The sequence below is a fragment of the Grus americana genome, chromosome 28 (genome assembly GCF_028858705.1).
Source record: "Grus americana isolate bGruAme1 chromosome 28, bGruAme1.mat, whole genome shotgun sequence".
Taxonomy (NCBI): Eukaryota; Metazoa; Chordata; class Aves; order Gruiformes; family Gruidae; genus Grus; species Grus americana.
In genome coordinates, this window is record NC_072879.1 from 4,095,065 (window position 1) to 4,117,838 (window position 22,774).

Below are 22,774 nucleotides of genomic sequence, written 5' to 3' on the forward strand. Positions count from 1 at the left end.
CCTTCTGTAGCTTTCCATGATTCTGTGAATCTGGATCGTGGAACTTTCATGTGAGCCTAAAATCCCAGTGCTTTTCCTCTTTCCTTGCTTTTTTTTTTTTTGTATCAGTAATCATACTGGTCCTTGCATCTCCTCTGATGCTTATGTTTTGGGCTGTTTCTCCCACAGGCAACGTTAGTTTGTGTTTTGCTCTCGTGTTGCCTCTCACCTTGTTTAACACCTGTTTCAAACCTAGCTGATTCACTGGGACCTTTTTCCATGACTAAACAGACCTTGGATGGGGCCTGCATGTCCTTTAACATTGGTTCTTTGTCTTTTTTCCCTGGAGTCTTTGACACATCCAAGTTATGTAACATTTGCACCTTTAATTAGCAAGCAAACGCACGCACGTGCGTGCACACCCACACGCCCCCCACCCCCCCCCCCCCGGTAAAATAGCGGGGTCTCGTACAAGGGCTGTCCTAGGCACTTCCTCTGTACCTGAGCAGAAACGTTGGGGTGGAGGTCTGCTGGAACGGGGCAGCATCTGTAGTTCTTGTACTTCAGTCACCTGCTGTTACCAAAGAGGAACGTTGTGTCAATGCGCCTCTGCAATTGCGTGTCTAACTTGACGCTTACTGTGTCCACTGCAGGTTGTGCGTTCCTCACGTACTGTGCCAGAGACTCTGCCATCAAAGCCCAGACAGCACTGCATGAACAGAAGACTTTGCCAGGGGTAAGTCCCAGTGAATTGTGCCTGGGGCTCGTGCCATGGGTAGGCGAATGGGAGATTGTCAGGGGAGGGAGTGAGAAGTGGCTCAGATTAATTTTCCTGTTTGTGAAAGAGAACTGTGGTTTGGGGGTTAGAACAGGGATGTGGGAGCCAAAGCACAGCGCTGCTTTTCACAGAGCTGCTGCTCTTTTCTCCACCTTGCCAAGACTGCCCCATATAACTCCAGCCAAGCCTATTTCTGTGCTGCCCTTTGGTCTCTGTGGTGTGACGTGACATCTTCAGCTGTCTGTCCCTGTCACCAGGGAGCCGTGGGCTTTGGGGTGAAGTGTGTGGGCCCAGCCTGCACAGTGGGCACGCTGGGAAGCTGACGGGAGACAAGACAAGGTGTCTTCCTCCAGGTGTGCAGAACTTCCTGGTGCATCCGCTCCTAGTCTGCTGTTGCCCTGCAGGGTGCCTGGACAATTTGTTGGGTGGCTCTGTGCAGGACCCAAAATGACTTCTAGTGCAGTGGCTGAGTTGGATCAGCTTCTCAGAAGAAAAAAATACACTTGCCACATCCCGTTGTTTGGAAGAGAAATGGATTATATAGGTGAGACCGAGACTGCTGAAATAGCTGTGATCTGTTCCTGGGTCCTACTCACTCCACAGCTGGTGTTGGGAGCAAAGTGCAGCGGGGATCGCAGGAGACCAGACGCTGTGGAACAGGTCTCTCCTCACAGGGAAGTCCTCTGCCTCCCTGGGTCCTGCTGGTGAGCTGAAAGGAGTTTTGAGTTGTTACCATTCCCATTTTGGTATGATTTGAGAGCTTTGGGCAATTCCCTTGCTGTGCTGAGGGGGTTGATCAAGCATGTTGGCAGGATTCATTTGGAGGTGAGTAGGCGGAGGAGTTGGGTACTTATAGACAGAAGCTCACAGGAGGCCCTGAGTGCTCAAGGCAACAGAATAATTAATGTAAACCAGGGGTCTCTGGAGAGGGGTTAGGAATTCTTAACCATAACATTTCCTTTTTAACCCATATAGGTCCAAATAGCTTCCCTCACCTCTCCCAGCTCCCTTCAAGACCTCCACACGCACACATCCTTCTCCATGTTTGTTTACCTGTGCTTCCTTTTTACATGGGCCTGTGTTGGCATTTGAGGGCTGTGAAATGCACGCAACTTAATTACCACTTAACAGGATCTTTGCTGTTTCAGGTTATCTCAGGGCAGCAAGGGGGAAGAGTGCAGATAACCAGGTGCTCAAATACTGTTTGAGTTAATTTTGTGTGAGGGGAAAAGGTCAGTCTTTCAGGCTAAAGCAGTGTAATTTTCTGTGTGTGTTGGTCCAGGGCAGAATTGACAGTCTGTAAGAACAACTCAAAGGATGGAGGAGCAGCAGTGATGAGTCACGGTACAGTGCTGTAACACAGCGGAGAAGACAGACATGTCTCTACGTAGTACCTGTAGAGGGGCTCTGAAAGGTTCTTCATGTGAGGCTCGGTGGATTCAAGGCAATCTCAGTTTTGCTGCAGTTCTACATCAGGAATTTGTTGCATGTTTCACTATGTTCTCTGCTGTTTGTGCTCTCAGTGGTTATAGAGTGCTGCATGGAGTAGTATTTAAAGCAGCAATTTATCTGTGATGTGGTGATCTAAAGGCTTTTTATGTTAGGGGAGGCGTAAGAAACTGCTTGGGAACAGTAAGAAGTCTGTGCTAGCTGAGTACTTTTGAACATGTTTGTCTGGAGACAGTTAATGAGCAATGTGGTGTAATTAAGCTTCAGGATTAAGATGAAAATGAGCTGTGCTGCATTTGGAGCTGTCTATTTTCAGGCTGGCAATACACTCCATCACATTTAGTTTATCTTTGGAAAGTCCCTCAATAACCAAGAAGGCAAGATTCTCTCTCTTTGGTCATTTTAGTGGTCTTTTAGAGATGGTTACTACCAGAATGGAACAAACTTCCATCCTGATGTGCATAGAGTTGGTCTTGACATGGGCTGGATGACCTGAGGTAGCTTTCAGCCCTTTTTTCTTAGCCTGGTTTGCTTGTGTCTGTACAGTATCACCCATTCCTCTGACCCATCTGAATACAGAAAATACAGCGGAAGTGAGTCACAGGCAGGAGTGCTAGGTAACTGATTGTTTCCTTATTTTGGGAAGAAGGCTGTGAAGTTTCGTCTCTGTACATTCATATCTAGCTCATCTTCTGATGAACTCCGTGGCAAAGCCTCTCACCAGAAATATAGTCAGGACCTTAGCACAGGACAGAGAGCAGAATGTACCGGACTACGCTGCTGGGATTTCAGTAAACTGGCTATAGCCTGGTAAACAAGTGATTTCTCGTTCATTTTAACCATTTGCTATCTCTTTATTGCACATAGCAAGAAGAAAGCTTAAGAGTGTATGACATCAGTGTAGGGTTACAGAAACTGTCATCTGAATGCATGACCAAGCATCAGCATGTTCAGAGACAGCAAGGGGTCAAACTAGCATAGAAAGGATCTTGTTGGTAATCCTACACTTGCCATTGTGTTGCAAAGCAACATAGATGCCACAAGTACTCGAGTACCTTCCTTGGTTTATGTCAATGCAGAGACCAGTGGTTGATCTCAACAGTTCATGAACCTGGATAGATACAAATGGCTTTCTGAGTCTAGACTGGGGATTTGGTAAGGACGGACTTATGGAAATGCAGCTGGAGCAGGAATTCTGGGTTCTCTTCCAAGTCTGTCACTGGGTAGGCTTGTGTGCACAGAAGTATTGCTTAGGCCCTCCAGATCTGATGCTAGCAATGTCAGCCCATCTAAGAATGCTGCCACATTGTTCCTGTAGGGCAATACCTGCAGTGTAGCTTTCCTGAGGATTTATATTTATATTATTTATATTTGTATTTTAGGTTTTCTGCATAAGTCAATAGGAATCACCATGGTGTCTATTTGCTTTTATGGCGTTTCTGGCAAGTTCTCCTTTTGGGAGATCAAAATTCTTGTTTATTTTTAAATTGAGGGCTGTTGGATGTATGGTAGCTAAATAGAATTTAAACTCAAAAAAGCTTATTTTTTGACAGTAAGGCTTAGCATCTTTTTTCAAAGGTAGACAGATTTTTGGCTTTCACCGCTTTTGTAAGGGCTAGTGTGCTCAGGGTTTAAAGCAAGAAGACTGTCAGCTGTATATTGTATTATCTAAAACACCTGTGTTGCCTTCAGAGCTGGTGAATTGTATCAGTGCAGTGTGGAAGTAACAAATGCATGAATCATCCTTTGGGGGAGGAAGGATGGAGCTTCCTAGAACAGAGAGGTAAAAGTGCATCCTCAGTGAATTAAGAGAAGTGTCTGATCACCCAGGCTTGCTAAGGAGCTTAAAAGGATGCCAGGTATCTATGCCCTCGCTGTTAGCTGGAGTAAGCAGGAAGAATCTGCTGCTGTGTGACTGTGTGGGCAGGAGCCTCTTTCCACACACTGTGGTACGGACAGCAACCTGTGAACCTCAGCGCAGCCTAAGGGCTGGCACGCAGCAAGGCAGGTTCGCCCGTCACCCTTGTCAGTACACGTGACAAGCGGGAAGCACATCGCACCTTGCTCGCAGCAATTCATGCTGTGCAGCATGTAGCCAGCACCAGCATCGTGGCCAGTTCACTGCCCAGCACCACCTCCTAGCCAGCCTGACACACTCCCGCTCCCTGCCCTTCACAGTACTTTCTGCATCCTGCACGTGCAGAGATGCTGGTTTGTGTTCCCTAGTTTTGCTCCCTGAGGACAGGCTGGGGAACTGCACAATTAAGTCTGACTCAGTCCCAATAAAGCAGTTTGATGGACTCCAAAGACTCAACAGAGATCTGCAGATCTGCCTGAGGAACAAAATAGAAACCAGCTCCCTTTGTGGCCTGAGTCCACAGGGCTGGGGGAAAGACACACAACCCATGGAGGCTGAACAGAGGCAAAGTCCTTGGGTCTGAAAAGCAGAGAGGCAGTCAGGGCCTTACACTTCTTCCTAAATCTGGTGTCCTCTTCAGCTGCCAGCCAGCCTAGCGGTGCAGTGTTTCACCTTCTCCGCGCTCCCTGGCACACTCCTCCCTGGCTCGGTGAAACGATATTATATCTCAATAACCCATGCCTTTGATTCGTGATTGTGCCTTCACTTTGCTGAGTTCTGAAAGGAATCGGAGAGGTTATTAATGACACGCAGTGATCACACACCAAGTTAAAGCCTCTTGCTAAGTGAAATTTGAGGGAAAAGCAGCCAGCTTTTCAATATTTCGCAGAAACGCTTTGTGTCTCTTTTCATTTGCAGCCAGACAGTTGCAAATTACATAAAATTGCTCCTGAAGAAGAAGAGGAAGAAGAATAGAGGGAGGAAGCAGAGGGGGGGAGGCTTAAAAAAGTAATTCTTCTGACAAGGTACAGTTACAGTTTTATTTCTATGCAGAACAAAGAAGGGCTTGCTGAAAGGTAGGCAAGTAAGTGGCAGAAATTGGTATTGATCCAAGCTGGGAATATGGGCAGTTTAAGAGCAGTGATGGGGGTACTGAAATGTGGCTGCATCAGGGGGAGAACTCATGGATGCAGTGACAGCTTGGGAACGCAGGGAAACAGGAATGGAAAATTACAGAGAGCAGCAGCATTAGAGCAGAGAAAGACTGGGAATGCACCAGGGGTTGAGATGCTGCAGCACTAAGATGGTTGGGCACAAGAATGAATGCAGAGACCCAGCAGAACCTGAGCAGAGGGCATCCCTTGTGGGCAGGCTGTCTCCTGTGCTGCCAGGAGCAAGGGCTCACCATGGGCCATCTGTCTGGATCCACAGCCCATGATGATGTAAGGGCACACAGGTGACTGGAGGGGTTTTGGTAGAGAGGTCAAAGCATCTAATTCTCCCCTCCCTTCTCTTTTGTACAAGTGCTGGTGTGAAGCCAGCCTGGACGAGTATTTCTGAAAGTTTCTTCATGTGAATGCTACAGGATATTGCAGCTGACAAAGCTGGGAGACATGCTGAGCAGTGGAGTAAGGGCCCTGATTGTTTGGCTGGGGGCTTAAGCTGGACTCTGATCATTAATCTTTCAGGTGGCCTCTGCAGTTTGAACCTTTGGACAGGGCAGGGTGGAGAAGTTTTTCCTGTGTCCATCCTGCAGGTTTGGTAGACAGTATCAGCAAATTCATGAGAGCCATGCAACATTATCAGTAGAAGGTAGCAATACAGAGAGCATGTCAAGGCTCTCATTTAAATGGCAGCACCAGGATATGAAGGTGCTGGGTTAAAGCAGCCCATGGGCAAAGAGCAACGGAAGTGTCTGTTCACTGCAGAGAGAATTGCAAATGCTTATGCTGGCGGGGGTTTGGCTTAAGGGGGCTGAGAACTACCAGTGAGGCAAGGCAGAGCAGCCCTACAAGGTACATACCTTGAAGAGGCAGGGGGAGAGCAAGCTGCCAAGGCAAACATTGGCTCCTGCTGCCTGTGTAATTGGAAGGATAATGAAATTAAAGATCAGCACCCATTCCCACTTGCTGACCAAATGCACACATGCAGGCTCTGTCCTGTACACAAGGGGCCTCCCTTTCTCCCTAGAAATTGCTGCCCTTTGCACAACCTGGCACTCACATCTCCTTGTAGCACAGAGCTTAGACTTTTGTCTCCCAGAGCTGGCATGTTTCCTGGTGAGCTCACCTGTGAACACACACACGTACCCGCACACCAACCCACACAGACCTTCATCTTTGCAAAGGCACCCACGCTCCTGAGCATGACTGCATTCCCATCTTCCCAGGGTCATATGGGATGTGTGCATACACACAAAAGGGTGTGTGAATATGGATATAGAATCACAAAATAAGTCATGTTGGAAGAGACTTCTGGGGTCTCTGGTCAGACCCCACTCAAAGCAGGGCTAACTATATCAGATCACTGAGGACCTTCTCCATTCTGAATTTTGAATATCTCCAGGGAGATCCTGCAATTGCTCAGGGCCTCTCTTCCAGCCCGCGGGTACCTCCAAAGTGAAATAGTTTCTAATATCAGCCATAACTTTTGTTGTTCAGCCCAGAGAAGGAATGGCTCAGGGGGTTCTCATGGTGGCACTGGGACTTGGGCCTGCTTTCAGTGGGTTTTCCATGAGCACGTTGTTATTGCAGGAGGTTTTGCACCCCTTGGACCATTAACGGTTGCCATGGGAACTGGTGCACTCAGCCTGCGTGCAGCAGCTGATGCGGAGGGTCCCTGCTGCCGTCTGCTTGGCCCCGTCCGCTGCCACCAAAGTGTGTTAAATTAGCAGCAACCTCTTTCCCCAGCTGCTGTAATTAACCTGCCGTGGGGGGAGAAGAGGTGGGAGCATGGCTGCGTTGAGGAACTGCCAGTACCCCTGGCTGTCAGGCCCAGACCGACCGCAGTGTGTTAACCTTCAGCACATCCATGAGAGGCCTGTGCGAGCTCTCTGCAGACCTGGCTGTGTCTGTCAGCTCAGGCTTCCTGTGGCCCTCACTCTGCCCTTTGCAAGTTTGATGAGGTCCTTGGAGGCTCCCACTTGTGCATGGAGAAGCACCTGAGCACGTTCACTGGATCAGCAGGGTCAGTGGTGCTGTGCCAGTGAGCACAGGGAAAGATGTGTTGGATGTCTTCTCCAAACAGCTGGACAGAAAGATCAAAGCCAGGTGAGTGTGGCAGCGCTCCCAGCTTTCCCCTCTGCCACTGTCTTGCACTTGCTCAGAGTAATTTGGTGACCCATCCCATAGCATGTTATGCTTGCTTTTTGTAGGCCTGCTAAGCACTTTCCACCTCACTTTGAGCTGCGAGTGGCTCCTGCGATTAGGGCCTCCTTGGGCAAGCCAAGGACAGCAAGACCCTGTCTCTGCTGAAGCAAGATCCTGCAGCTGACGCAGGTCTATGGATCTGAGTACCAAGCTGTGCCTGGGTCCTCAGGCCTGTGGCTTTCTGGTGGCCAGAATGATCTCTTGTGGTCTTGACGAACTTGCTAGAGGAGCTTTTGGGGCTTTCGGTTCCTTCAGCTTTGTCTTGCAAGAGTGGGGAGGAGGGGAGGAGCAGGAGGAAGTTTGGGGCCAAATACTACTCTTCTTTCCACTGCTGAAAAGCCCCCTTGAAACCAGAAAGATACTCACCTGAATTTGGCCCAGAATTTTTCTTCCTCTTGCCTCTGGGGGAAACTTGTTGTTCTAACACCTGTAGAAAAGGATTTGAGAAAGTTGGCACTTTCCGTTTCTCACCTAAAAGCTCCTTTGACCTTCAGTGGCACTAATCACAAGTGACAAAAAGAGATCAGGGCAACAGGGAAGATTGTCTAATGTCCTCCTTGATGCACTGCCCTGTGGTGCACTGAAACATCAAGGAAGGAGCCCCATGAGGACAGGTTGACCATGGACTCCTGAGGACCACACTTAAATGTGTCTGCCAAACAGTCACATACACGATAGGGGCTGTAATTGCTATGGTGGGCTGGCCTCCCTGCTGTTGTCTGATGTTAAAGCACAGTAATGGTGCTGTCACTTCCATAGAGATACCAGGGAGATCCAAAGGCTTTCTGAGGCCTGGCAGTAAGTTGCTTGCCTTCCTCCCCAAGCAGCACTAGCTACAGTGGGGACAAGTATGTCTGACACTGTTAAGGGAGAAGGAACACAGCGCAGTAGAGAATCCAAGAGGCAAAGCAGCCAGTCCATGTGTATTGTAGCCCGCACGCCGCTCGAATGTCTGCTCGCTGATTCCTGCATGCACTCAGCTTCGATGGGGAATGGGGGGGATAACTTTCCTGCTCTGCCTGATTTGCCCTTTGTGCTGGGGATAGGGAAAATACTTCCCAAAGAAACTTGTGAGAGGAGTTGGAGTTCGAGTCTTGTTGGTAACACAAAGCATTTGGGTGAAGTCCTCCAACAATCTTCCTTGCTCATGCAAAAAGAGATGGCCTTAGGCATAAAGGCAGGAGCTGTGTGGTTTGGACTCTGGACTTCACATCCTGCTTCTGCCACAGACTTCTTGCATGATCTTCATCGTCACATGCCTTGATTCTTCCACCTGGAACACAGTACTCAATTATCCTTGTCTCCTTCAGAATGGGATTGGATGGAGTGAATTCATGAGGAGCCTTTAGAGCTATGCTGGAATGGTGCTTGGTGCTAATGTTGCTCAGTGAGACAACTCCCCTTTCTCAGGGAAGGATGGTTCTTTTGGATTGGACCAAGGTACACTGAGACATCAATGGAAAGATGCAAGCAGGAGCCTCGAGCACTGAGACTGGCACCAATCTATCACTGCTTGCATTCCCAACCAGAAACAGAATCCAGATGAGCAAATCAGCAGTTAGATTTGTGCTCTGCACAGCTAGAAGTGGTTGTGATCATTCAGGCAGGGCATTTTTAACTGGCCAGAAGAGGACTAGCCCGTAAGTTGCAAAGCCTTAAGAGCCCAGGACCTAATTCTGCCAATGGCCTTGGATGCCTTTTGGTTCCTGATGTCCCAGAGGAGCCAGCCTGCATTGTGTTTCATGCTCTCTGCCTCTGACCCACTTAACACTATGAGGTTCCCCTGCATTGCACCTGAGGGGCTATTTTACATCACTTACTTACTCCTAATTAATACAGAGGCTCGCCCTGTCATCCCATGGGGCTTTCTCCCTCTATCCAGCTTTTGCAGTTTGAATGCTGAGGAAGCAAGAGCTAGGGGTCACTGCTCCTCCTTGGAGAACACGGCTACCAGGTTGCTGAGATGACAGCTCATGCTGGGCATTACTGTAAATGTGGGGAGCTAGTTCACCTCCAGAAGGGCTTTTTTGGGGTGTGGTGAGAGAAATGGTGCATTTTGGCCTTGGTGAAACCAATAGCAAAGCTTTCTCTGATTTTAGAAGGCCAGGAATTTTCCTTAGATCCTCGATCCCAAGGGTGGGGGAGCAGTTCCTTGAAAGTAGGGAGGAAACCCAAACAGAGCACAGCTCCCTGTTTCTCTGTGCTGACCAGATGCTGGGGATGGGGTGGGATGTAATCTGGATGCTCACCAGCAAGGCCTCACACCCCTGCCTTGTTCCCTAGAAACCTCGAGGCTCCTCTGGGCTGTGGTGACTCTCTTATCACCGGGTATCTCCTCGCTGCTCCCTAAGGGGCTACACAGGAAATGTGGCTGCTGTGCTTTGTAGCGTGTAACTGTGCGTGTAGCTCCGGTGGTCAGTATAGCTTTGTACCCCCGTAAGGTTGACCAGTTGTTTCCCACCAGTAACCTCAAAGAAAGCAAGCTAACAAAGGCTGCGTACTCGTGAGAAGGAGAGCGATGCAGACAGAGAAACGTTGTCTGTGAGAGCTGGGGGGGTAAACATGGCTGTGTTTGGAAAGGGAAGGTGTGCATCCAGCCAGGAGGACAAATGTGAGGGAGAAGCTGAAGGGGGGCAGTGGGAGCTGTGCTGCCCATCTGCTGTCCATTGCTGCGTGTGACTCCAGGTTTCTTGAGTCCAGCGGGTCATGGAGCTGACAGCTCTTAGTCTGTCATTAGCAGCGGGTTGGAGGGACCATGAAGTGTGGGGGTGGGGGACATTTGGCCCATGGCGTGGCCTGACAGCATGTGCTAAAAATGTTTATGTGGTATTCTTCAGAAATGAAGAATAATAACGCTCAGCTAAATAATTTAATGAGGACAATGAAGCTCAGCTAGTGAGGCAGGTGCAGGCTCATAAATCATTTGCTCAAGTTCTCCATGCCTCATGTGTGTTAACATATGTTTGTGTTCTTGTGTGGTAAAGGCATGCGTGTCTGTGCATGTGCATCTACTTGGCACTTGGAATTTAAGGCACGAATGTCCTGACTGTTGGATTCTGGGCCCAGCTGGGCACGTACAAATACAGCTTTCTTGGTCAGGTGTGTTCTCTGATTACTGTGCAGCTTGAGATGATGACTGGAGGCCAGAAGAATTTGTACTTCCAGAGTTTGATGTGCAAGCCCTGCTGACCGGTTAACTCACTCTCCCTCAAATGGAAGGGGTAAAGCTTGACCATCCTTCCTGTGCGTTGAGTTCCTGTAGGGAACAGAGCTCTTTGTCTGAGACCTGTATACAAAGTTTAGGACCCGACAGGAACGCTTCTCGAGGCCTTGTGTCCTGTGTTGTTGAGTTAAAAAAGCAACTGTGGACTCCCTTTGCATTTGTAGGCTCACACCTCTGCTTGAGAGGCCTTTGATATTTTGTTCATTTTTAATAGCGACATGGGACTTAGAAGGACTGAAGTGGTGGTGTCCTGTTTGTGGAAGCCTCTGAGTGTCCAGTTCTCTGCGAGGAGGACCGTGCCTGCCTCTGCCTCCATTGGGAGACCTCCTGTATCAGGAAACAGCAGGCAGAGAATCCTCTTGTTCTTCTCTAAGCCTCACCTCTGGACAAATTTCTTGTATCTTATTTTCTCCTCTTTACCCACATCTTCCAGAGCAGATGAAGACCAGCCCTCAGTTTGGTGAGTGTCTCAGTCACTGGAGCTGGTAAGGTCTCTGGAAATGGGCAGTGCCTTGGCCAAGGGCTTGGTCTGACATTGGCCCAGGTGCGTCTTCCTGCGCCCTGCCAAGGTGCTGTGCCAAGCAGGCAAGAGAGAAGCTGTGGCCACAGAGCAGCCCACTTGCTTGATCTCACCCTAGGCAGCCCCGCTTCCTTTTGTTGCCGCAGTCAGACACTGCTGCCGCTTGCACCGGTGCTAACCCGTGTCGCTGTGCTGGCATCGGCGCTGGCACCTCTGCCACCAGTGCTGTCTTGCAGGCATCGTGCCGTGGCCCTGCTGTGGGCATGTTGCCCTGCTTGTGGGTGTGTGACCCTGTGGGGTGCACTTCCCCATGGTGGGCAGGTTCAGTCATGGCTCGCTGTCCCGGGAACAGGCCCTGCGGTCCACCCTCGCTACGCAGCAGGCCCTGGGATGGAGGGAAGGAAAGGGGTGGACAGATGGGTAGAGGAAGCCCCCTCCCCAGAGATCATATCAAAATGTCTCTTTTGTGCAAAGCAGAGGGAATGCCCCCAAGAGCTCGTTTCCATGGCAACCACAAATGTCAGGTTCCATGTGGTGAATAACCGTTTCCATGACAACACCTCCTTTACCCTAGGTGCTGGGAGCTGGAGTGACAGCCCTGTTGGGGGAGGGGATGGGGAGATGTCCTCAGGTACTTAACCCCCTCTCTCACCTCCCCCCATCCTTTCCAACTCCTCGCTCCAAGCCCTCAGCCCCAGCATCCCTGGCTGGGTTCGCGTTCTACACGGGAGTGTGATGCTCTTGGCTTCCGCGGCATCCCTTCCTCCCTCCCTTCCCCCAAATGTATTTGCTCCTCGTAGAAGCTGAGATCCGAGTCTGTCCCTCCATCTCCCTCCCCATCTGTTTAGCTTAATCCTGGTTTTGCATCCTGGGTAGGAACAAAGCTATTTCTCAGTGCTGTGAGAGCAGTGGGGAGTGAGGTTTCCAGCTGCCCCTCTTGGCTCCACACCGAGCCCTCTCTTCGGAGCACACATCTGGGCTGCCTGCCCTCTCCCACCTCGCCTGCTGCCGAAACGCCCCCAGCCTTGGCTTGCACAGGCATATTGCCAGAGGCTGTGAGCAGTGATAGGAGCCACTGCATCTCCGCGAGGAGATCTGAGGCTTTCTGGAGCAGTATCTGACCACATCCTTCTGAACCCCTGCCCCACAGCCCACTCAGCTCACGGGCTGAAAGAGATGCCTGGTCCTTGCCAGCTCGTGAGGGGAGGTGGCAGCCCAGAGGCAAGTGCCAGTGCTGCACATGCTGGAGCCACGTGGCAGCAGAGTGGGATGTTAGGAGCTCTGCGGACCCATGCAGCTGATAGAGAGTGGGAAAGGGACCCTCAGCCTTTCCCTCTCCCCCAAATGACACAGCAAGATGGAGATGGAGATGGCACTGCTGCCTACTGAGGTGCAGCGTGGCAGCAGCTTGGCCTTCCTTTGGGGAGCTGCCAGCCAGTCTCTGGCTCTGCCAAGCAGCCCCATGTCACTGCTTGAGGCAGGGCTGGTCCCAGCTTCTGCTCATCCTGCCGGAGATCCACCAGTCGGTGGAAGTCAGCTTACAGCCCTCAGCTGCCACAAGCGCTCTCCTGTGCCCAGTGGTCAGGCTTCAGCAGCAGCGTGCTGTGCCACAGCAGCCTGTCAACCTTCTGGTTGGCACCTCTGTCCTGTGAACTGCAAAGTTACTTCACGAGTTCCCTCTAGCTGTTGTGAATGTGGGCTCTACCGCTATTTTCTGGCCAGTCTGGCTCAGCCACCACTTGGAGACTGAGAGCAGTCCACATTTTGCATGCTGGCTTCTAACCACATTTCAGTTGGTGACTTTTATGGCTCGATTTAATTTTCTGTTTTGTTGTTGTTGCTCTTTTTCCTGAGGGTGTTTCCTAAGAGAGGGGGCAGACTGTGCCTGGACCTGCAACTTGTGTGCAGGTCTTACCTGCAATATTCTGATTGTTTTTTATCCTGATTGTCACTGATTCAAGTCACCGTCAGCCTCTGTGAACGATGCTGAGAGACATGGAGTGAGGTGTGCTGTGAATGTGGAAATCTGCCTTGTACACCATTCCTCAGAGGACATTCTGGCTCAGTTGGATCCTGCTAGCTCGGGAGGGAGGCTACAGCTTGTCAGCTGCCTTTCCAGGCAGTATAGGACACGTGTTCCAGCAAAGAGTTTTGCCCGGCTTTGCAAATCAGACAGTTAAAACTGTGGGTTACTTAATGCCGCTGCTCCTGGGTAGCAGTGTTCTGTCTTATGTGGAGAGTCCCCGTATCATGGGAGCTAAGCTCCCCTTCAGGCTTGTTGCTTGTGGTTGGATTATTGCCGATGACGCTAATGGGTGCAAGAGAGGTAAACGGCTCTTCTCCACAAGCAAGCGAGTGGAGTTTTGTCACTTTCAATGGGAGCCTTTCCCTTGTGGATAGGAGATGTTGCTGGACAGCGGCACTGCCCTTCTTTAGAGCCACTCTGGTGCACAGAGCTCTGACTGCATGAGGGTTGGGGAAGGGGAACCGTAACATGCCTGCTTGCTGTGCTGCTCCTAGCCGAGTCCAGAGGCAGTCTTTCCTCCCTCGTGCAAGGAAAGTGGCTTGATTGGGTGAGGTGACCATGCATGCACCGAGTCAGGGCGGGCATAGGAAGAGCTTCCAAGTATAGTGTCACCTTAGGCCACCCTGCCCACTGTTCAAGCTCCAGTCTCATGATGATGAGCTGCTTCCTTGGAGTCCTTTCTTTGCCACTTGCGGTATCTGAGGAGGCAGAGGTTTATGCATAGTGGGCATTTGCAGGAGAGCTGTTCCCTGAGGCAAGCAGTTGAGCAGGGCAAAGCGCCAGGTTTACTTTTGAGAAGTCTGAAATCCGTGTGGTCCCTTCTCCAAGGGTTCTGGTTGCAATCATGATGTCTTGGTTCCCTTCTGCCACTCTGCTACTCTGCACAGCAGGCAGAAAGGGGCAACCTGGTGCCACTGCCATCAGCACCGTGTGCCAGGCAGATGGGCCAAACTCTAACCCTCTGCATTTCTCTTTCATTGCAGATGGCGCGCCCGATTCAAGTGAAACCTGCAGACAGCGAGAGCCGTGGAGGTAGTTGTCATCTCTCCTTGTTTCTCTTTTGGCGGCTTTGTGCTTGGGAGGGGGACCAAGCAAAGAGACAGGACCCTGACCTGGCCTTCCTCTCGCTGCAGTCTGTATGAAGGGGTGTTTGTGTGTGGCAGGGATTTGGGGGGACAGGAGAGGAGGCTAGGGATAGGCCTTCAGCTATGGGGAGCCTTCAGCTTGGCACAGCAGGCAGCTGAGAGCACCCAAGTCCTAAAGGTAATAATGTGGCTGCCCACTCCACTCTCTTTCCCAGCCTTTTGAGGGTACTGTTAGCCTGACAGTGTCTCGCCCAGGAGGTTACTGAAGCGGGCATGCACTTTGGTGTCTGCAGGGGTCCTGGAGGGTGTAAGTAGTTGGGAAGAGGTTTCTTCCTTCTTAGACCTGATCAGCCCAATAAAAGCCAGATCCCTGCAGCAGCACTGGCTTTTTAACCTGTTCAGCTCGCTGCTCTGCAGCTGACCCTCCTGCCTGCAGCTCACTCCTCTGCTTCCCCCATCGCTGTTGGACTGTCTCCATTTCCAGCCCCCATCACACTGTCAGGCCCCAAGTGCTGTTGCAGAAAATAGGATGTGATGGGGAAATAGTGTCTGAAGGGAAAGGATCCTGAGTTTAGGCCTGACATGGAGGTGCTGTCAGCCTGCAGGGGACCAGCTTGGATAGCTGGTCTACTCTGCAGCATATACCGCGTAGTTCAGAGCTGGAAGATTGGGAACAGGAGAATCTCTGTTAATTTAATGGGGAGTTCACAGCAGCTCAGATGCCTCCTCCAGGTGGAGATTTGCAACTCCAGCCCTTTCCAAATGTATGAACTCATTTTGCTGCTTTTCCTTGTCTTACGGATACATTTCTTTTCCTCTTCTTTCCATTCCTGCATCTGCTTCTCCATGCCTTGTGCTGCTGGCGCTGCCTCTGAAAGCCGTTTAGTAGTGAGGGGGAGAATTTATGTGAGACTGTTTGTCCTGTAGGGCAGCATATCCTGCATGCTTTGTTTAGATTTGGAAGGCTTTTGTTTTAAATTTTAAGGGGTCACTTCCAAGCAGTTTGTAGTAACTTTCAGTTATTGCACTGGCAGGAACATGAGACATATTTTATAATATTTTATATGAATGTGTGTATTTCTGGCTGTGTGATCCTCCTTTAAAAAAAAAAAAAGTGTATCTGTTTAAGTCAGATAATTTTTCTAAATAGAATCTGTGGTGCTTCATTATTACTTGAGGGATAAGACACCTGACTTTTAGAGAAGTCTGGGCATTTTTGTTCCTTGGGCTATACTGAGAAGCCCAGGCATGCCACCCATAGACATAGTCCTTTTGAAAAGAACTGTGGCTTAAGCTTTCAAAGAAACTAGTATGCCTAAACCACATAGGACTGGATTCATCTCACCTTACTTCAGCCCCTGGGTTCAGGGTTGAGTTTAAGGTCCTTGTCCAGGGTATAGATGGTAAAAAGAGAGCAGTGCCTTCAGGGTGATTCACTCTCTTACTCTTGACACCGATATTAGGAGTGGATGAACTGTGCTTTAGAGGTGCCTGCAGTGGGGACAGAGGAAGCTAACTGCTCCTTAACACCTCGTATTGCCTCAAGATGCAACCATTAGGTGGTCAATCCTTCCCCCACCACATTGATTTTAAAAAATTGCACCCCAGATTTCTAATTAATTCAGAAATTGTGCATTGTATCTGAGGTTATTCCTGATGAGTCTTTAAAAAAAAAAAAAAAGGCATAGGAAACTAGGAAAGCCTTTGCCAGTCATACCAATAATGCAACATCACAAAACCATTACATGTGCACACACTGGCACATCCCATGCACTCTCAGGCCATGAGACATGGCTGCATAGCAACCCTCACAGCCAACACAGAGACATAGGTAGATGTACCTAAAGATGACGCCCTATGTGTGCCCACTTGACACACACATTCATAGGCAAATGCGTGCATTGACCTTCACCAGTACCGTCCATGCAGTAAAACCAGACCAAACAGACAATTCAGGCTGTGAACAGACTGACCGCTACAGCTTCGTTTTCTTAACGGTTTGTGTCTCTTTGAGTGCCACTCCGGAATCTCTGGTGTTTAATACTAGGCTGAGGTTATTTCTGCAGTCCTTCTTTTGCTGGTGGGGTACTACTAGGGACTCTCTTCTATACACAGCCACCTAGTATCAGAACATATGTTGGGATTTAACATCTCTGATGCCTCAGCTCCTCTGTCAAATTGAGCTGAAATAGGCCAACAGGTTCAAAAACAGGATGTTGATGTGGAGGCAAGCTTTTGGTCAAGGCGCTGGACTCTGAAATCTCTAAGCTTAGGAAAAGTGCACCATAGAGATGACTGCCAGTGTCAGGGCATCAGCTCTGCTTCCCACGGAGAAGGTCATAGAAGAAAGCAGCCTTTGGATTCTGAACAGCTGCTTCCCTCCAGACCATGTGCCTAGCTTCCTTCCAGCTTCGTTGCAGAGCTCAGAAACGAGTAGCTCCTGCAGGATCCATGACAAACTGGATTTTTTTCCTGAGGCAGAAGCAGCATCAAGACAGCACCCTCTATTGCTTTTTCCAAAGGTTTCTGACGTGATGCTCCACTTGTCAGAGAAGTGGATGAGCAAGTTTGCAAACATGGGAAGAGCCATTCCCTATAGCAATAGCCCCACACTGGCAGGCGGTAAAAGATTTGGGGCAGGGCAGAACTGCTTGGACTGGGAATTTATCAAGGGAGCAGCTGCATGCGTCAGTGAGGCCCTGCTCTGTATTATCCTTGAAGAGAACCTCTTTTATCCTCTCTGGGGACTGACATCTCTCAAATTAAGCACCCTGAATTAAGTACGTGAAGTTAGGGCACCAGAATTTGTCTCCTGGTCTAAGAGATGCTAATTTTTTTGCCCAAGGGGCAGTTTTGGCTAAGCCCTGTAGGGGCTGCATGGGGATATCTGGATGCTCAGTGTTACTGCACCCTACAGAAGGAATTCACTAGTAAAAAGATGCTGCCTGCATTAGTTCAGAGGGGGACCTGTGATTCTGGCGCAGCCTTTGTCAGCTCTTTCTTCCTTTCCTTTCCGCCTCTGATGTGACCCTGGGAGTGCCAGGAGGAGGCAGAGGAGCTTGTCTGTGCTTCTTGTGAGACCTGGAGCACTCTGCTGCACTGATGTGATACGACAGCTAGCCCGAGCCCATTAGCACTGCCTTAGAGACAAGGAAGCTCTCTGCATAGCCAAGGAGATTTGCTGCGTCCCATCCACAGCCAACTGCTTGAGCGGGCTTCCTCCCTCTCCCTGATCCTTGCTGCTGACAGCTGCTGGCCAAATGACCTAAATCCACTGAGTTTAAAGAAGAGCAGTGTCCAGTGCTTGCGTGCTCTCCTCTCTCCCTCATGGCTGCAGCATTCAGCCTTAACTCCTCGCTTGTTCCCCTAGTATCTTCATCAGCGACCTGCTCTGCGCTGGCCCTCCTCCTGCTGCCTGGGTGACTGACTGTGCCCAGAGCATGTTTCCATGGGAACTCAACAGTCAGAGATCTGAGACAATTTTCCTGGTTGCTGGACAGCATGGGAAATTGCCAATCAGAGAGTGAAAAACAAGAGCTGGAGAGAAAGTGAAGGAAAAATGGCAGGAGGAGGGTGTGCTGTTAGAAGTGGGGGAGAGAAGATCTTCCAGCGCTGCACGAGTCCCTGCTGGGGAGCCAAAGGAGCCAGTGACCCACAGCAGTGGCTTGAGGATGCCAGCTGATTTGGGATCGACAATTTTAAGAGTGGTGACAGCAGACATCAGGTGAAAGGGCTTGCAGGGTTTTGACCCAGTTGTGGAGAAATGAGGCAGCTTGGTTATTGGTAGGGGAACACCCCTGTTTGGAAGCTGCCTGAAGTGAGAGGGCACTAGATCATGGGTTGGGCTCCAGCACATGGAGAGGGAGAGAGGTCTGCAGCAGAGGAAGCCCTTTCCCAAGTCCCCAGTTGCTGCAAAGAGGCATCCGAGGGGAACAAGCCTGGATCCTTTTCCTACGTGCAGTCTTGGGAACTGGGCTGCATGAAATGAAAACAACTGTGAAAAAAAAATCTTTCTCTTATGTTGTCAGTGACTTCACCCCCTTCTAATATTGGGTATTCAGAAAAGATTCAAAACCGATAGGTGTGTTTCTTTATATTTGCCTTTAGAGCTTGAATCCCTAACATATCACAGTTTTAACCTGTTCTGCATAGCCAGGAAGGCTGGCGTTTTTTTTTTTTTCCAAATTCAAAAAAGAAAAGCTGAACTTCCCCCACAAACACAGGACTTCCAAAACGTTCCATTAGTGAGCCATGTCAGACAACGGAAGACCTGCAGTAAGACTGCAAGAATGGAAACTAGCATCCACTGTTTCAATGGAACTTTCCCAAAGAAAAATGCTTTTGATCCAACAGAAATGGTATGAGGATGAAACCACAAGAATTACCCAGGAAATTTCAAAGCCTTCTGAAGGAGAAAACAACCAGTAACTCATAGTGTAATGTTGATTTGATTGCAAATTGCTTCCATTGCAAAGTTGTGGCCTCTTGCATCCGTTAGACTGTTGCCTGACGGAGACTTAAGTTTTGTGTGGCTGTGGTGGCCATCAGGTCTTTGCACTGTGAATTAGTCATCAGCCAAAACTGGAACCACTTACCTGACTCTCCACTGGTTACCCACTATTCTTCTGCAAAAACCTCACTTTATACAAAATCAGATCCAGAAGCAAAAGGTCAATGTTACGAAAGTAACATTACAGCCGTGTAGCTGTATGTTCCCCCACCTAGAGTTCCAGCTTTTTAAATTTCGAATATAACTGACTTTTCCAGTTGTCTTGACACCCTCCTGCCACCCTGACCCCAACAGCCAGACAGTTTCTCCCCTTTGTTGATGTGTTTTTTGAGGAACTCCTGCCGTGTTTGCAATCCAAAGGCTGCAGCGTGGTGCACATCTGAAATAAGGCCTGCTTGCAGCTGCAATATAGCTTCAGGGTAGAGGAAGGGAGAACATTGCAGAGCTCAAGCGTCCCCTCCCGTAGCCAAACTGGGATCACATATGGCATCAGGTGATGTTCATGGGAGCACAAAGGAGCTGCTCCTTTAGTTTCCATTCTCCTCTCTGCCTCCCAGTAAATATGTTCTTGACTACTCCCATTTTTTTTCCACTCTCCTTCCAGTCAGATTTTTCACCTTCTCTATGTGCTATTTTTTGGCTGGTTTGCCCACCAGCATTTCTGAGCTGACCCTTGGGTGGGGGCAGATACTGCCTTACTGCTAAGAAGGCAGCTGTACAGCACCGGGATTTTTAGCTCCTGTGGCTTGCCTGGGGATTACTGGGTATTGTCAGAGCACTAAATTTTGGATGGACTCAATCAGCTGAAATAGTGTCTCCAAAATGCAACCATTGTCGTGCAGGTGCAGGGAGAAACGTAGAAAGAGTTGCAAGGAAAATGGAAGGGAATGAAACTCCTGTAGGTTTAATTATCCAGGGAATCATGAAAATGGAGAAGCTGGGAAATTTAGCCTTTAAAAAATATGCAAGGCCATATATTTTGGCCACTTCCAGTGATATAAATCAGGAGTATCTGTTTGGGACTGGGTAAAAGCCTTAGATCCAGCACTTTTAACCCTTTATCTGTGATGGATCAAAGTAGCATCTGTGTTGCATGTACATCTAGTGCCTAGTGGAGAGCTGTGCCTGCATGAGCTTGTGCTTGGACTCTGTGGGGCGGTGCAGCCATACAAAGAGGCTCCGTGTGGCGTCTGCGTGGTGGAAGAGTGCATCTGTCTGCACATCCCTCTTGCTCACTGAGGAAGTTGGTTTCTGAAGGCACCTGCTGGGGCTGGGTCAATGTGCAAGCATGAGCCTATGTGTTTGTCCATTAATGTTGTGTGCATGCATTTGCTTTTCTGTGAGGGACCAATGGCACATGTAGATACTTCCTGTATGTGTTCCCGAGTGTGTCCGTACGTGGCTGAGCGGAGGGGAGGAGGCAGCTTGCTTGCTTATACCTGGGTGGGAACCATCCTCTAGGCCAAGGGGAGCAAGGAAGGGGTGGGGTGGGGGGGGCTTTGCCAGCAGTGTGAATGTGTAATGTGTCATCCATTCCTGCCATACATACACACCACCACCCCTGCAGCCTGCTCTGCTGCCGTAGCTCCAAGACCTGTTGTTTTTCAGGTCACTGCACTCTCAAACAGATAGCAGCTTCCTTGCTATTTTCCCTGACGTGCGTCACATTACATTGGTTTTGTTTGAAGCCAGCCCCTCTGATCCTGTCGCTAACAATAAGGAGTCCTCTCTCACTGCTCCTCCCAAGCCATATCCTGACATGTTCACTCCTATGGGTCATGTCTCCCCATGCATGTTTGGGGCAATGGGGAAGGGTTAACTCTGTAGCTGCCACAACTATCTCCTTCCAAAAATGGAGATTGGGCTGGCATTCAGGCTGGGATTTTAATGTGCTATTTTAATAGCTGTTCACAGCAATCTGTGGAGGATGTTGTCGCAACCACTGCTGTGTTTGTGCATGACTGGATGGCATCAGGCTGTGTGATGGGCCCCGTGTGTACTGGCGGGGGTAGAGACGGGGAGAAAGCACTGTGCACCTTTCTTCCCACCTCCACACTTGGCCATCTCAAAAACCCCATAATCCTCACTTCTCCCTTCTGATGGAGGAACTCAGAAGGACCCTGAACTCAAAGTCCTGGATGTGTTGGCCAGCCTTCCAGCCCCCTGCCAGTGTGACACGGGTACAGAATGCCCTTGGATTAGGGGCGAGTGGGGACTGTGGATCTGTTTGTTGGCCCCCACCCAAATGTCTTGCGTTTGGCTGATGGTGAGGCAAATTGGGATCCAGGATGCCAGGGTTTATTCCAGGCATTAGAGGACAGCTTGCTAGACACACTGGTTAGGCTGGGGTAGGAAAGGGCAAATTCAAGCTAAGGTGCTTGGTTACATAGCTGTGGAAACAGTGGTCTTGGAGAGAAGGAAAAGGAAACAGAAGCCTGGAATTTATTCACCCTGCCTGGGCTGGTCTGCTCTATTTCCTAAGGTACTTCTTGGACTTCACGTATTGTTCAATAAGGGTATAATTGCCCAGGCAGTTTTTCTTATTACCATTTGTGTTGGATCATTCAAAGGAAGGGGCTAATGAATAGAAGGAAATTATTAATCTTTTGTTTTCCTTTGGGGAGGGCAGGACAGGGGAAGCCACAGAAACCTTTGCAGGTGTGAGGAGCGTGGGAGGACCCTGCATACTCACCCCTGGAAGCATTTCAGCCAACAGCAAATCATTTCCATGCCAGGCATGTTTTCAACACTAGGCTGTTTTGTGCTTAAGTGTCCCTATCCTCCTGCTTTGGACTGTAAGCCTCATAGAAGGTTGATGTTTCTGTGTTTGCCCCTAGGGGACAGGAAGCTCTTTGTGGGCATGTTAAATAAGCAGCAGTCTGAGGATGACGTGCTCCGGCTCTTTGAACCATTTGGGGTCATTGATGAATGTACGGTGCTCCGTGGACCTGATGGTAACAGCAAAGGTGTGAACCCCTCTGTGTGTCGCGCCCTTTCTCCCTGCTTTTCAGGTAGCACTCACCTGCCTCACCACCTGTGTCTCCTTTCCCCTGGGGCACTTATTCCCCCCCTCATCTTTATGGGAACCCATGTCACAGCCAGATGTAGGGAGCAGGGCAGGAAGAGTCATCTGCTGTAAGGAAAGACTGGGGAAGATGGGCAGAGACTGAGGCGAAAGGAGGAGATGCAGAGCACGATGAGTAGCTGAGTTATCAGGATCACTAGTGAGCCTGTTGGCACAGTCTGGGTCTGCAATTTGAAATGTTTGTACCCACAATTAGGAGTGCACAGAGAATTTGGGGAAGAGGTAATCAGGGGCAAGGGTGGAGATGGTGACATCACCTATAGAGTGTATCATTGAAGTAACAATTTGAGACCCTTCTTGTTTTTCCAGGAGAGAGGACTTGGGATGAATCATCTTTTTTGTTCCCTGCTTTCTTGGGTTGGCTTTCCTTTGCCCTGCCTGAGATCCCGATATTGTCTCTTGTGTGATGATGGAAGGGGCACTTTCACAGCAGTCCTGTCACTGCAATCTCCTGTACTCTTTCTGTCCCTTTCCAGGCTGTGCTTTTGTAAAGTTCTCATCTCACACAGAGGCTCAGGCAGCAATCCACGCACTCCATGGCAGCCAGACAATGCCCGTGAGTATAAGGCCAGGGTACCTACCCTCTTGTCTTCCCATCACCCTGTTGAAGGGGCCTCCCCTCACTGTCCAAAACCACGACAGGTTCAACTGCAGTTTCCAGCTGGTGTGGTTCGAGGGGGGTGTGTGTGGGGGTGTGTGTGTGGGGGGGTGTCTGTGCATGCACGCGCACATCTGTGCTATTGTCTTTGGGAACCATCCTGTCTCCTGGGCTGGTGTGTGTATCTATGTATGTCTGTCTAGACTGGTAGTGACGGCACTTACAGCTATAAAGGTTAAATAAAAGAGAGCCAAGAACCAGGCCGTGAATTTGTCTTAGAGGCAGCTACTGAGAG

The 22,774-nt window shown here is 49.7% G+C and overlaps 1 protein-coding gene across 5 annotated transcripts in view; it reads left to right on the plus strand.

The window, feature by feature from the left end:
• The window catches only part of CELF5 (CUGBP Elav-like family member 5), a 41,927-nt gene that overhangs the window by 6,655 nt on the left and 12,498 nt on the right, over positions 1–22,774 (plus strand). For 4 of the 5 annotated variants that reach the window (XM_054805940.1, XM_054805937.1, XM_054805938.1 and 1 more), the window contains exons 2-5: positions 633–715; positions 14,185–14,236; positions 21,634–21,762; positions 22,358–22,437. In XM_054805940.1, the coding sequence (XP_054661915.1) occupies positions 633–715; positions 14,185–14,236; positions 21,634–21,762; positions 22,358–22,437 (344 nt within the window). The remainder of the gene's footprint in view (positions 1–632; positions 716–14,184; positions 14,237–21,633; positions 21,763–22,357; positions 22,438–22,774) is intronic. The other variant, XM_054805939.1, reaches the window with a different exon arrangement.